At 40.3% G+C, this 13,050-nt stretch overlaps 2 protein-coding genes across 8 annotated transcripts in view; one reads left to right on the top strand and one right to left on the bottom strand.

Annotated features, from left to right (window-relative positions):
- The window catches only part of PDSS1 (decaprenyl diphosphate synthase subunit 1), a 59,116-nt gene extending 56,046 nt beyond the window's left edge, over positions 1–3,070 (bottom strand). For 5 of the 6 annotated variants that reach the window (XR_004348650.1, XR_004348651.1, XM_032624105.1 and 2 more), the window contains exon 1: positions 2,556–3,070. Coding sequence is in view for 3 of the 6 variants with exons in the window: in XM_032624105.1 (XP_032479996.1) it covers positions 2,556–3,038 (483 nt within the window). In the remaining 3 variants the exon portion in view is untranslated. Of the gene's footprint in view, positions 1–1,143; positions 1,227–2,555 lie in introns of all 6 variants that reach the window. The other variant, XM_032624108.1, reaches the window with a different exon arrangement.
- The window catches only part of LOC116749597 (protein adenylyltransferase SelO-like), a 28,643-nt gene continuing 18,422 nt past the window's right edge, over positions 2,830–13,050 (top strand). Inside the window, exons 1-8 of one of the 2 annotated variants that reach the window (XM_032624102.1) lie at positions 2,830–3,351; positions 6,924–7,042; positions 7,648–7,776; positions 9,050–9,114; positions 9,228–9,284; positions 9,371–9,469; positions 9,660–9,727; positions 12,241–12,328. In XM_032624102.1, coding sequence (XP_032479993.1) covers positions 3,045–3,351; positions 6,924–7,042; positions 7,648–7,776; positions 9,050–9,114; positions 9,228–9,284; positions 9,371–9,469; positions 9,660–9,727; positions 12,241–12,328 — 932 coding nt within the window. In that variant the 5' untranslated portion in view covers positions 2,830–3,044. The remainder of the gene's footprint in view (positions 3,352–6,923; positions 7,043–7,647; positions 7,777–9,049; positions 9,115–9,227; positions 9,285–9,370; positions 9,470–9,659; positions 9,728–12,240; positions 12,329–13,050) is intronic. The other variant, XM_032624103.1, reaches the window with a different exon arrangement.

Below are 13,050 nucleotides of genomic sequence, written 5' to 3'. Positions count from 1 at the left end.
AAAAAAGTGATAATCCTTTCATTTTACCATTACATGACACTTAACCGACTTTTGTCAGCCTTCATGCGTAAGTGATTCACACGAATTTAGGATTTATTATAATGCTTATTCAATCTGAGACCTAACCTCTAACTTGGGGTGAAGAGTTAAAATTACACAGCTAATACAGAGGGCTCTTAACCACTGGGCAGTGCAACAGCGTGACTTGTTGAAAGCCTGGAAGGTGGATCTTGGCTCAGATTCCAACATTTCCCGGTAGTTACCTTGAGACAGCTTTCTGATAATATCTACTCACAGAGATGCTAAGATTAATTGAGAGATCATATGTAAAGCTCTTAGCTGTGTACATTTAATATGGTATGTACTCAACCAAGCTGTCTTCTGCTTTAAGAGTACCTTCGGGCGGGCTTCCCTGGTGGCACAGTGGTTGAGAGCCGATACAGGGGACACGGGTTCGTGGTCCGGTCCGGGAAGATCCCACATGCCGCGGAGCGGCTGGGCCTGTGAGCCATGGCCGCTGAGCCTGTGCGTCCGGAGCCTGTGCTCCGCAACGGGAAAGGCCACAACAGTGAGAGGCCCGTGTTCCGCAAAAAAAAAAAAAAAAAAAGAGTACCTTCGGGCAATGTTTCCCAAAGTGAGGTTAGAGGTGCTCAGGAGAACAGGAAAGTATTCAAAGGGAGTGGTGTAACCGGAGCCACTTCGTGTGCCACTGCTAGCACGGGCAACAACCATCTCCCAATTCCGATTTTGTGTCTTTCCATCACATATTCTCCCTGAAAGCCAACCTTGCCTCTCATGAAGTTACTTTTTTTAAAAAAGAGAAAATGCTGAGTAAGAATCAAGACATACTGACAAGTGATTTGGCACAATCATATACACACTGGTTTCTGTCCTATTCCAAGACGTTTGAACACTACCAATGAAGAAGCTGAGAGAACATACAAACATCAGGAAAAGTGGAGCTGTGCTGGGAGAGACGGGCGTGGCTTTATTGTTGTTGCTCTTTGTCCCCAAGGACTATCAGGCCCTAACAGACTTGAACTAGCCACAACACAGCCTCCTGAGGCAAACACCAGAAGGCTCATGTATTTACAGTGAAAAATACCACTGACACGAATCAGAAATACACAGTACTGGCATTACCAGAAAGGCTCCTCCTTGTGGTCATTAAGGCAGACATGGAAGACATCCAGCACATTCTCTCCAGGAAAGCACCCTTTCTGTGGCTAAGATAATTGTTTAATGGGCATGGAATTGAAAATAAATAAATAAATAAGGAGCATCAAAGAAAAGACGTATCAGTGGCATCAGTGGTGGGTGCATCCATCTCTCCAAATAACATCCTCATCTGTGCTACTGGAACTATTCGAAGGCTGGCTAGGACAGTACTGAAATGGATCCCAGCAGACTCTCTTTTTCCCATATTCTCTCTTTACTGTCTAATCCATAGACTAGCCCAGCGGCCATTCTCTCTCCAAATGCCTATTTTGGATAAGTTGTGATTATGTATGCATATGTATCCCAAAGTAGACATTTAGAAATACTACATATTTCATATTGGGAAATGGTCTTTGATGGACACGGAAGTGCACCAAATCTGACTGAAACGGAAGAGTCCTAAATTCAAATAAACGTTAAAAAAAAATAAGCCTTGAGGATGAGAGGAGAACACATACAATTACTATGCGACCGGAGAAGTCTCTAAAAGGACAGTGAGTCCACAGACCTTGCGTGGTTTGCTTACCAGTACGAGTCTAGCCTGTGGTACGCCAGGAATTAATCACTACAAAGTGCGGCAAAGGACTCACAGAGCCATAGAAACTTGTCAATACACAGGAGCTAAACTGACCGGAAAGGGAGAAAAATGAGATGGAGTCCAAAGGCAGCAGGGGGAGAGCGTCAGGGAGTCACGGTTAGTGCTCAGATTCTGACTCTGCTTCAGGAAGTCATAGGTCGATTTAAAAATCAAGGTCTCTCCACTTGCGACATCCTCAGGCCTCTTCTCCTTCCAGCCCGTCCAGGTGTGCCCTCCCTCCGAAACAACTACCTTAGGACTGAACTCCGGTCCACTCTAAGCATCAGCCCCGCGTTCTCCACGAGACTTTTCCGCCTATTCTGGGGCTACGCAGACCCTCCGTATCTCTGAGCGCTCAGAGCATCTTTTGCTCTAAAATCCCAATTAAGTTCTGTTGCCCCCGAAGCCCTGGCTGTAACTCGAGAGGGAACACCTGCAGACGCTCTCCACACTTTACGCATACCCCAGGAGACCACTGGGCCACACCTGCGTTTCCCCGGGACCTGGCTCCTCACCGCCCCTTCCCCACACCCAAGACGCTCCCCTGTCCCCAGGACACAGCTCTGAAGCCCCGCGCGGGGTGCCCACCCCTCGGCTCTGTCCCGTCCTCGGTGCCCCGCCAGCCCTGGGTCGCGTCCCAGCGCAGCCCCGCGGCCCCCGCCCGCCGCTCGTGCAGCTCGCCCTCATTCATTCTGCGGCGCCGCTGTCATTAGTGCGGTGACCTCTGCGCCCAGCTACGGCGCGTGCTTCCCGGCCTCACCTGCGCGCGGGCTGCAGCGGCGGCGGCGGCGCGCAGCCCGGACAGTCCCGCGCGGCCGAGGGAGCCGGGCCCGGGACTCCGCGCCGCCGGCCTCCAGGAGCAGCCCCGCCGCCACCGACACCAGCACGAAGCCATGGTCCGCGTCTGAAAGTCGCGGCAGAGCTGCAGCTCCGCCTCTGGCCCGGCGGCCCCTCCTGCCGGGACCCGGATCCGAAAGGCCGGCAGCGGAAGAGCTTCTGCCTCGCCAGCCCCGCCCCTTCTCGCTTCTCCCGAGGGCGCTTCCCGCCACGGAGGAGGAGGAGCGGCCGCAGGGAGCTGAGCGGCGGTAGGGCGGCTGGATCCTCTCGTAACCCCGCCCGCCCGCCGCTGGCTCGGGAGAAACCAGCGTGATCTTCCTTCTGGGGAGCGGCCTCCCCCGACCCCGCCCAGCCGGTGCCTCCAGTAGTCTCCGCAAAAATGCACCCGTGTTAGACCGGCTGTCATCTAGAAATGCTACAGGGCGCCCGACGAACAATCATGAACTTTCCGTTTGCGTATTTAAGCAGAAGTAGGACGCGAAGCATCGGGTTCCTGTTTTGCTGCCTAATCCGGAGGCTCCAGTTTCCGCGGCTGCTTCTCTTGGGTGTTACCTGCCACGCCGTCGTCTGCTCCTTATGGCGACCTGGCCTTGGAGGAAGTGCCAGCCTTTTGCATCTTTACAGTAACAAGTCAAACCCCGAGCAGGGCTATTGTGAAAGAGAAGTTAGATTAGCCTCGTCTCTCGACTTCTGGACGCTCTCCTCTGAAAACCTTATAGGTATATTGTGGCCTAGTTTGGCAATCTTGCTCACATCTGGATATGTGAGTCCCGCTCGTGGGTGTACAGAGCTGTGCGAAGTTGTTTAATATTTGGTAATGTTGAACCTACTTGTAACCAGCCCAGGGAATACTGGAGAATGGACAGGATTAATGCCCGATAAGGGTTATAAAGACCTTTCCTTAATTCTGTGGCCAGATCTACTCTTCTCATGGTAATGAGAGGGTGTCTTTATAAGAGAAGTCGTGATATAATTAATCATTCAGTACATGCGTACAAACGCACAAAGCCTATCAGAGAAAGTGTAAGCATTGGGGATACAGAAATAGAAGAAACTTAACTCTGTCCTCAAAAAATTCACTTATGAGAAAATAGACCAGCAAACAGGCAACTGTGATTCTCTGATATTTTTTCTTGTTCTTCTGACTCATGCATTTTGCATTAAAGAATGCAAGCACCGTATAGCTGAGCACATTTTTACATTTATCTTCAAAATTTTTTAACTGAATAAAAGCATATAATAAAGAAGTTTTTTAAAATGTCAGTTTTATTGAGGGTTTTTTCCCCCTGATTTTGAAGAATATTATATAAAAGATGTCAGGTGCTTTACAAATTAAGGTTAATATGCACCTGTGGCTTATCTTGATCTAGGGTTATGTATTAAGAAATATCCACAGGTGGAGTTGGCCAAAATAGAGTGTTGCAGTAAACACTTGTACTTGCAACAATCCCGTGACTTAGAATATTTTCATTTGCCGTGTTTTTATAGGTAGAGAAACAGCTATATAGGAATTAAGTGTCTTGCCCAAGCTCACATAGTTGGTAGATAGAGCACTACACAATTCTGTTATGCCATTTTCATTTAGAAATTGTTTACCCAGATTAAAACAATAACCTGGCTCTTAAAAAGATGTAATTCGGCAAAGCTAAGTAGGGGGGAAGGCAGATGAAATTTGTGAAGGCCTCCACCATTATAGTATAGCTAAACTTCCCATGAACAATCACCCACCAACAGGACATGCAGAGTACAAAGGAGTTCCTTTGACCCAACTAGGCCAAGCATGAGTCTAGAAAGTTAAAACATTGTCTAAGCTGTGCATGTAATTGCCAAAGAACAGACTCCTCTCTCCTGCACAGTCTAGAAATGGCTTGGGCCTTTTTGACTGCACTTATACAAATGAAACAACTAGTCACACTGATAAAAATGGAATAAGTGTACAGTTGAAACATTTTCAAAGTTATTTTGATATTGGAGAATTGGCTACACTCGAAGACATTTTATTTCCATAATGATGATACTGTGCAAAACATTAGGAAGGACCAGGTTTTACAGCCAAGGAGAGATTACATACAAAATATAACCATATATTGTTTCATAGTACTGCATAGAAACACCTCATCCTGATGTTATTAGATAACTGATAAATGAATTATCAATGTAACTCTGGTAACAACATTGATTGAGAGAAGAGTTGCACTGAAAGGTGAGCAATTTTTGTGCATTTCATATTCTTAGACCAAACTGAATTCTGAAGACTTGAAATAATACCCTTATTTCTACTACCGATTTCTCTGAAATGTTAAGATAATGGGTTAACATGCATTTGGAATTTTCTCTGGGGTCTTGGTCTATGACTGATTAGTTCGCTAAATGTAACAAGGGTGAGGACTGGGTACCTCTGAAGCAATTAGTCTTTTTTATTCCATGGCCAGTGATCACAGGTGTTAGCTGATCAGCTACCTTGCCAAAATGTGAGTCAATCAGTACAAAAAAATAAGTATTAGTGAAACATTATATACTGCCCATGCTCTACTAAAATTTTAGAGCATCATAAAAGATAATGCATTAATTATATAATTTAGTCTATTTCCACACAGAGGCTCTCCTAAAAGAGAAGAAAATACACTATTGGATCATCTACTCCTAATCATAGTCAGGTTTTCTTGATGGATACTAAAATCTGTGTTTTGGTTGACTACCCATTTGTTCCCCCATGATGCTGCCTTATTCACCATGTACTTAGGGGAAAGTGTAAAGAGCTAAATCTGACCCACATTTGCCTGTTTTCTACTCATATGGAGAAGATATAAGAATTCTCTTGTTTCTGTTATAACTGACATTTAGTTCACCTAGGCTTGTGTGGAATAAAAAGGAGTTATTCCAAACAATTGAACAAATTGACATGACGCCACCTTTCTCCACTGATTCAAAATATTGTTTTCATTATATAGGGAATTCTTACATTACTTTGGACTGTTTCTGGGCTTTTTATGGAGTCCCATTGATTTTTGCATCTATTTTGGGATAGCAATATTTTTAGTTATTTTTACAATTTTTAAAATGATAAGGAAGCTCCCATTTCTGTTATTAAAAAAAGTGTTTTCTCCGATTTACACTTTCTTTCTTCAAAAAAAAATCCTACTACGATTTTTGACTGGATTTCCATTATGTTTAGTAAATAATTTGATTGGATTTCCGTTATGTTTAGTAAATAATTTGGTGACAGTGACATCCTGATAATATCTCTATCCAGAAACATAGGTTCTTATGTCCCTTGTTTTAGTAATACACCTATCCCCTTCTATTTTTTGTTTTAATTTGTCTGGATTAGGAAAACATTAAGATTTTAAGAATGGTACTTAAAAATAAACATTTTCTGAGTATCTAAAGCATGCCCAAAGCTCTCTTTTTTTCTCTACAGCTTTTTTTTTTTTTTTTTTTTTTTTTTTTTGCGGTACGCGGGCCTCTCACTGTTGTGGCCTCTCCCGTTGCGGAGCAACAGGCTCCGGACGCGCAGGCTCAGTGGCCATGGCTCACGGGCCCAGACGCTCCGCGGCATGTGGGATCCTCCCACACCGGGGCACGAACCCGTGTCCCCTGCATCGGCAGGCGGACTCTCAACCACTGCGCCACCAGGGAAGCCCTACAGCTTTTTAAATAAAGTACATGGGCTTTAGTGCATGGACTTCATGAAACATAGTTTATCTCTTTGGAGGCAATTTTTAGAATTCTAGCCCTGTGAACAGGCATGTATCAAATGTTTTGAAGTTTCTGATGGGATTGGAAGCAGTTTTGTACATTTAGTAAAACATCTGCTGCCTGGTTTACAGTTATTTATGTATGTATCTGTTTTCTTCAATTAATTATGATTTTTCCGAAGGGCAGAAAGAATGTGATTAAGTGTCAAATATGTTTTTGGTTGGATCTACTGGATTGGCCAGTACTATAATTCTGATACTGTAATGCAGCTCACCTCATTTTATTCATATATTCTTATTTATAAATAAATTGCACATCCCATTGGTCTCCCATAAGTGAAAATCTTTGAAGTCAGGGTATGTGTCTTGTTTTAAACTTTTTTCATCTCCCATCTTCTTGGACAGTTTAATATACTGTAATATATGAATATTGAATAGATATGGTTGAAAATAAGTCTTTAAATAACGAAGTATGAACAAAATAGTAGTTTAAGTTGATTTTCTTAAACAACTGTAGGCTTTCTAAGGACTATTAATGCTGTATATGCAACAAATGAGAACATTAAGAAGGGTTGTCTTTTTTTTTTTATCAGCTGTGTTGCCAATTGATCCTGTTAAAGAAAATTATGTGCGTAAAGTGAAAAACTGTGTTTTTTCAATTGCCTTCCCCACTCCTTTCAAATCAAGAGTACATCTTGTAGCAGTTTCAAAGGTTAGGCTTTACTTTTTCACAACACTTAACTCACTATAACTTTTGTCTAAAAAATTAGTAATATTTTTTTCAGAGTTAAATTGTTAATCTATTGATAAATGTTTTAAAATTTATAACTTGGAGAATGTCATTCTTAGAAGTCACTTTTTGATACTTATTCCTGGAGCCTAGTACTCGGTTTCATTTTAAAGTTATCTTACAGGAAAACACACTTTTGTGGAAAAAGGGGTAAATGAGTTAAATTCTTAGAAAGGGTCTCCAATAACAAATTCTAAATTATTCTCTCATGATATAGATGAATTTGGGATAAAAATAGGACATTTACTTTTTTCTAGTTCCTTTAAAGAGTATGTACTAGGAAGAATATTATTTTACCATGCATCATAAGAAAGCCATAACAATTTTGGAACTATCTAATAGACCTAATTTTCCCAAGTAGCATAAATAATCCTAGAAAGTATGGTACGTCTCTTCTGAGAAAATATTAATGTAATTTTGGAAGAAGTTTATTCTTTTAATTTTCTTTTTACCAAGAAGTTTATTTTCTCAAAAACTATGAAAGGATTACTTAAGTTTGTAAGAAGATTTTTCTTTTCCTGCCTCAGCAAGTGCTAGAAGATATTTTGGACCTTGATTTATCTGTCTCAGAAACAGATGATTTTATCCAGCTTGTAAGTGGCGAAAAGATAGTACTTGGATCCATTCCATTGGCTCACAGATATGGGGGCCACCAGGTAAGAGCAGCACCAATATCACTTCCTTATGCAAATATAAACAGCTGGTAGAAATGCTATCCTATTGAAGAAGTTATTTTGCATTAATTTCTAATATTAGTGTATTGAGACTTCAAGATGTTTCTAAAAGAATGTGTCATATATAGATTAGCTGATATGATTTCTTGTGCTTTTCTTGTGATTTCTTACATTCAAAAGCTAGGGCATAAGTTTCTCTAATGGAATTGAGAAAACTGGGGCAGCACAATATAACATTTCTGTGATTATCGCTAGAGAATTCATTCAGTGGAGTTTTGGCAAGAGATTTAGGCAAAGTCAGGCCGCACAATGAGTCAATATAAAAGCCTCGGAAGGACAAATAGAATATAATTTTGCCAGGATAGCTGCAGAACATTTGTAGAACTGCTAGAAATTAAGTCAGGATTAATTGGGGATGTTATACATGCTGAAACAATTAAGAAGGCACCTTCTAGAAATACAGCAAGACGTTGAAGCAAGTTCAATGTGTGGAATCTGATTTAAAAAAAAGGAGAGGAAACACAGAACCAATTGTTGAAATTGCTGTGACTTTCTTGTGAGTTAAAGATTAATTGATTAATTTAAGAGAATAGAGTGATGTTTAACTTAGCAAGTAATTGTTGGCAATAATAATAATTACCATCTTTTGAGCACTTGGGTGGGTTGGACACAGTGCAAGGCATTTTGCCTATATTAACATTCGTTCTTAGAACAATCTGGCAACGGTTTTCCCATTTTACAGAAGTGAAAGGTCAGTCTCAGTGAGATTAAGTTACTCAAACAAATTTCCACAGCTAGTAAGTGGCACAGCTGGGAGCTGAACACCACAAACAAATTTTAACAGAAAAGTTTGGAAACAGTTAATCGTGTACATTCAAAAGCAATTTTTTCAGGTACAGTATGCTCCTGGTTTTATATTGTATGCGTATAGTATAGGCAAATGTTCTACTAATAAATCATTCCTAGTTCCTGTTCTGGAATTAAATAGATCAGTTCTCAGTATTCTACACCTAACAAGCTTGAGCTCAGCTATAAGATGATGAAGAAATTAATTATATGTCTTAAATTTATGTTCTTTAAATGAATTTCAGTTACGTCTTATGGATTGAATTTTATTTTCACCTTTATTCAGGTTGTTGATTGTTATAATCTTAAAAATGCACTATTCCATTTTCAATTTTGACAAAGTAACTTTGATTATAAATTACAATAAAAGCTTTAAAGGTTAATAAACATGAATAATTTTTCCTTTTAGTTTGGGATATGGGCAGATCAGCTCGGGGATGGAAGAGCCCATCTTATTGGAATTTACATGAACAGGTACTATATGTTTTCTTGAATAATAGCTTTCCTGCTATTGTTATAATATTATTATATTATTATTCTGCTAACACAAATCTGCTAATATTTAGGTTTTTTTTTTTTTTTTTAAGGCAGGGTGAAAAGTGGGAGCTCCAATTAAAAGGCTCAGGAAAAACCCCATACTCCCGGTACTTTTTTTTTTTTTAGTCATCTAAGTAAAAACTGGTGTTATCTTAATTATAACTGAAAATCTTTTTTATCATATTACCCATAGAAATGGCGACGGCAGAGCTGTGCTTCGTTCCTCCGTGAGAGAATTTTTGTGTAGTGAGGCTATGTACTATCTCAGAATTCCCACTAGCAGAGCTGCAAGGTAATTCCTCTATCCTTGAAGCTAACTTTCAGGACCGCATCATGTTACCTCCAGAAATGTGTCAGTCAAGTGAGCAGATAAACCCCCCAATAGCATGATTTCTCATCATTTCTTATAGTTTTAGTTACTTCTTGATAGCTTGCTAGAAGTACAGTACAGTATAACTTTGTTTGATTCTCTTACCTTTCAGTCTGGTTGTAAGTGATGATGCAGTTTGGAGAGATCAGTTCTACAATGGAAACGTTGTGAAAGAACGAGGTAATAACAGTTCTTAGAACACTTACATAAAATTAGACTAAGTTCTTCAGGAACAACAGAAATTGGGCATCTTTGCAGTCTTCTTAAAACATGACCTGGGGATCTTCGTGATGTAATTTCAGTGTTATGATATTATAATAGAATATCCTTTCCCACACCCTTACATCACTAATCCATCCTTTTCTAACAACAAACTTCTGGGAAGTTAACCTGGGAAGTTTATGAACAGCCAGCAAAACATAAAGCCAGTGCATGAACATTCATATACTTCCTTCCCAGGAGACCCCCTCAGACTTTACTTCAGATCCCGGTTGCTCTTACTTCATGTTTACTTCCAATAAGTTCGGTTAACTTTTCCTTCAGCTTTTAGTAGGTCAGAAATAAATTAGAAAGGGGATGAGAAAGTGCCATAGAGCAGTGAAAAAGGAAGAGCGAGAGAAACTTGACTCTGAATCTCTGGAGAGGCAGGAGCCCTGAAAATCAATAATAAACATATTTAACTATTTAAAATGCAGAGCTATTGAGAACCGCTGACAGCCCTACTTGCTTTATTGGGCCCCTTGGACATCACTGTGTTACGGGCCAGCGTTTTGACTGCTGTTTATAGTGATTCAACGAGAGAACATTTTATGTTCTTCATGCTTTGGGAAAAATATGTTTTGATAAGGTTTTCATAATAATCCCCCTAGAGTATTCATGTTTAAAGGAATTAAAGGTTATTTATCTTTAAGGCATCTCTCTCTCTCCTCTTTAATATTATCTGGATAAAATGCATACTATTACTGCACATGGGGCTTTAACAGCAATTTAGGTCTTTTTGTTTATGGTGATTGGAAATGAGATTCCGATCACAGACTGTTAATATGATGGGCACAATACTACTTCTATGTCTGTGACGTGTACATTGTTAATGTGAATTTTTTTTTGGCCGCGCCTCATAGCCTGTGGGTTCAATCCCGACCAGGACCTGGTCAGGATTGAACCCAGGCCCTCAGCAGTGAAAGGGCAGAGTCCTAACCACTGGACCACCAGGGAATTCCCTGTTAATCTGAATTTTGAATTAGATGGTTCAGAAACCAAACTTAATGGTTTCAAATTATCTCAAGTATTTCTCCTTTTTAGGCCATTCATAGAATTTCCACATCTAAGTCATATACAGATATTTTGATTGTGCTTTTCCCTAATATTTGCCCAGCAGACACTGTAGGAAAAGAGCTGGACAGGCAAAAAGAATATGTGAAACCTCTAGCCGGCTCTGTGGGAATTGATTTGTGACTTTGGGCAAGTCACATTTTCCCCCTGTTTCTCCAACTAAAATGAGGGGTTAGATGAGATGACACCTTCTATGTCTTTAAGTAATGACATTCAGTGATTCAATGGCTATTCATAAAGTAAACATTCAGAATCATCTATTGAGCTCTTTTTTTCTAAGTGAATGTATTTTTATTGCTAAAAAAAACGCATGAAAATAAATATTCAGATTACTAGCGTGAATGAGTCCTGACTATATGGATAATTTAGTCAACCCAGAAAATACTAATTAGCACTTTTCTGTGCACACCACTGGACTCATCTCTGGGGGTCCAGGAGTAATAAGTATATACCGTGGTCCCTGGTCTTAAGAAACTCAGTCTTCACAGACACTATAGCAATAGTGTCTATAGCAATAGACACTATAGGCTCCATAGCAAATGAATAATAAATAATCTGAGGTTAGGAAAAGGGCAATCCAGTTAGCTTTATGGAGGAAGTGGGAATTGACTTTGAGCTCAAGATTAGAAAGTTAGCAGGGATTTCAGTAATGGGGAGAAGTGGGGTTGGGGCAGGGAGAAGTGCACAAAGGCCCAGAGGTAGCAGCGAGTATGGTGTTTCATTGAAGGACAGCACCAGCAGAGCAGCAGCTTTGTCATCTGGGATAGACCTCACCTTGACATGGAAACACGTGTCAGTACAGCATTCCTTATAAGAAAAAAGCGTGAATTCATTTACTAATTGTATTACTAATGTCTACGATCAGAACGGAAGGCGGAAATAGAAGGCTACAAACAATCACAAAATGCATAGATTCACTGTATTTCTTCATATTCATAAGTTAGAACATATGCAAATTTTTTAAATTGAAGTTAATTTCCAATTAGTTACACAAATGGAAGTCATGTACAGGGACTGTGCCACAGAAATATTCCACTAATTCTATATTTCAGGGTGAGGTACAGGGAAAAGGTCACAACTGAGGAGACAGTGGGAGCCTAACAGTTTAACCAAGTAGCATCTCACTAGGCTGGGGCCTCAGTATTTCTGAAGGTGTTGTGGTTCCTCACATTCTAACTGATTCAGGCGTAAAGAAAGACAGAAAAATCCTTGACCCTTTCTAGGATGTAAATTAATTGTTTTTCTGATAAATCCAATCACTGTATTCTTTTTTATTAAAGTCATTTCATTTTAAAGAAAAACATATGCTGTGTTTGCGTAGTTTAAAATAGTTTATGCTAAAATAAATGTTTCTTTTCCAGGTGCAGTAGTGCTGCGTGTTGCAAAATCATGGTTTAGAATTGGATCGTTAGAAATTTTGGCTCATTATGGTGAATTGGATTTACTAAGGTTAGAAAACCATTTTTTCCAATGGTAGAAGACAACTGAAAGAAATGCTTATTTATGTGCTGTGAAGTTAAAATATTTTTGGTTTTCTTGTAAGTAAAACCCAAACTTTCAATTAATAGATATTTTCAACACTTGCTGTGTGCCTAATATCGTGTGGGTTTCTATGAGGCTAAAAAGAAGGGTTTAGACCCAGTAGACCCTTTTCTCAAGGAATGCTTTTATCTAGTGTGCAACCCAGTTGGAACTGAGGGCCCCTGTGCTACCCAGACACCTGGGTGGAAGTGACTCAAACTCCCCAATTCTGCAATTCCCTTCCAAGTTCTGGGATTCCCAGGATGCGTCCTCTGTCTCATATGTCTTCTTTCCTGGACTCTGGTTTTGACATGTGTGTGATGCCTGTTTCATACTGGGTTGACCCAGACATGAAGCTCAGTCCCTTCAACAGGACAAAAGCAAACAAAGAACAGACTGAAATTGCACAAAGCACTTAAGAACAAATCTTACTGGAGATTTCTTCAGGGAAGACAGATGAATGGTTCCTTCAAAAGAGCAAAAGCTCTTCCCCTTGTGTCATGCAGTATATCTTCCATCAAACTCTGATGCCTTGGTGCCTGTGGAATCTGTACTCACAAAGTTTGTCTTCCTCAAGCCAACTTAGCAGGATGTTTCTTCAAACAAAAACATTTACTCCCGACTTCCCTGGTGGCGCAGTAGTTAAGAAT

This window comes from Phocoena sinus, chromosome 2 (genome assembly GCF_008692025.1).
Source record: "Phocoena sinus isolate mPhoSin1 chromosome 2, mPhoSin1.pri, whole genome shotgun sequence".
Classification (NCBI taxonomy): Eukaryota; Metazoa; Chordata; class Mammalia; order Artiodactyla; family Phocoenidae; genus Phocoena; species Phocoena sinus.
This window is presented reverse-complemented; position numbering and strand designations above follow the sequence as displayed.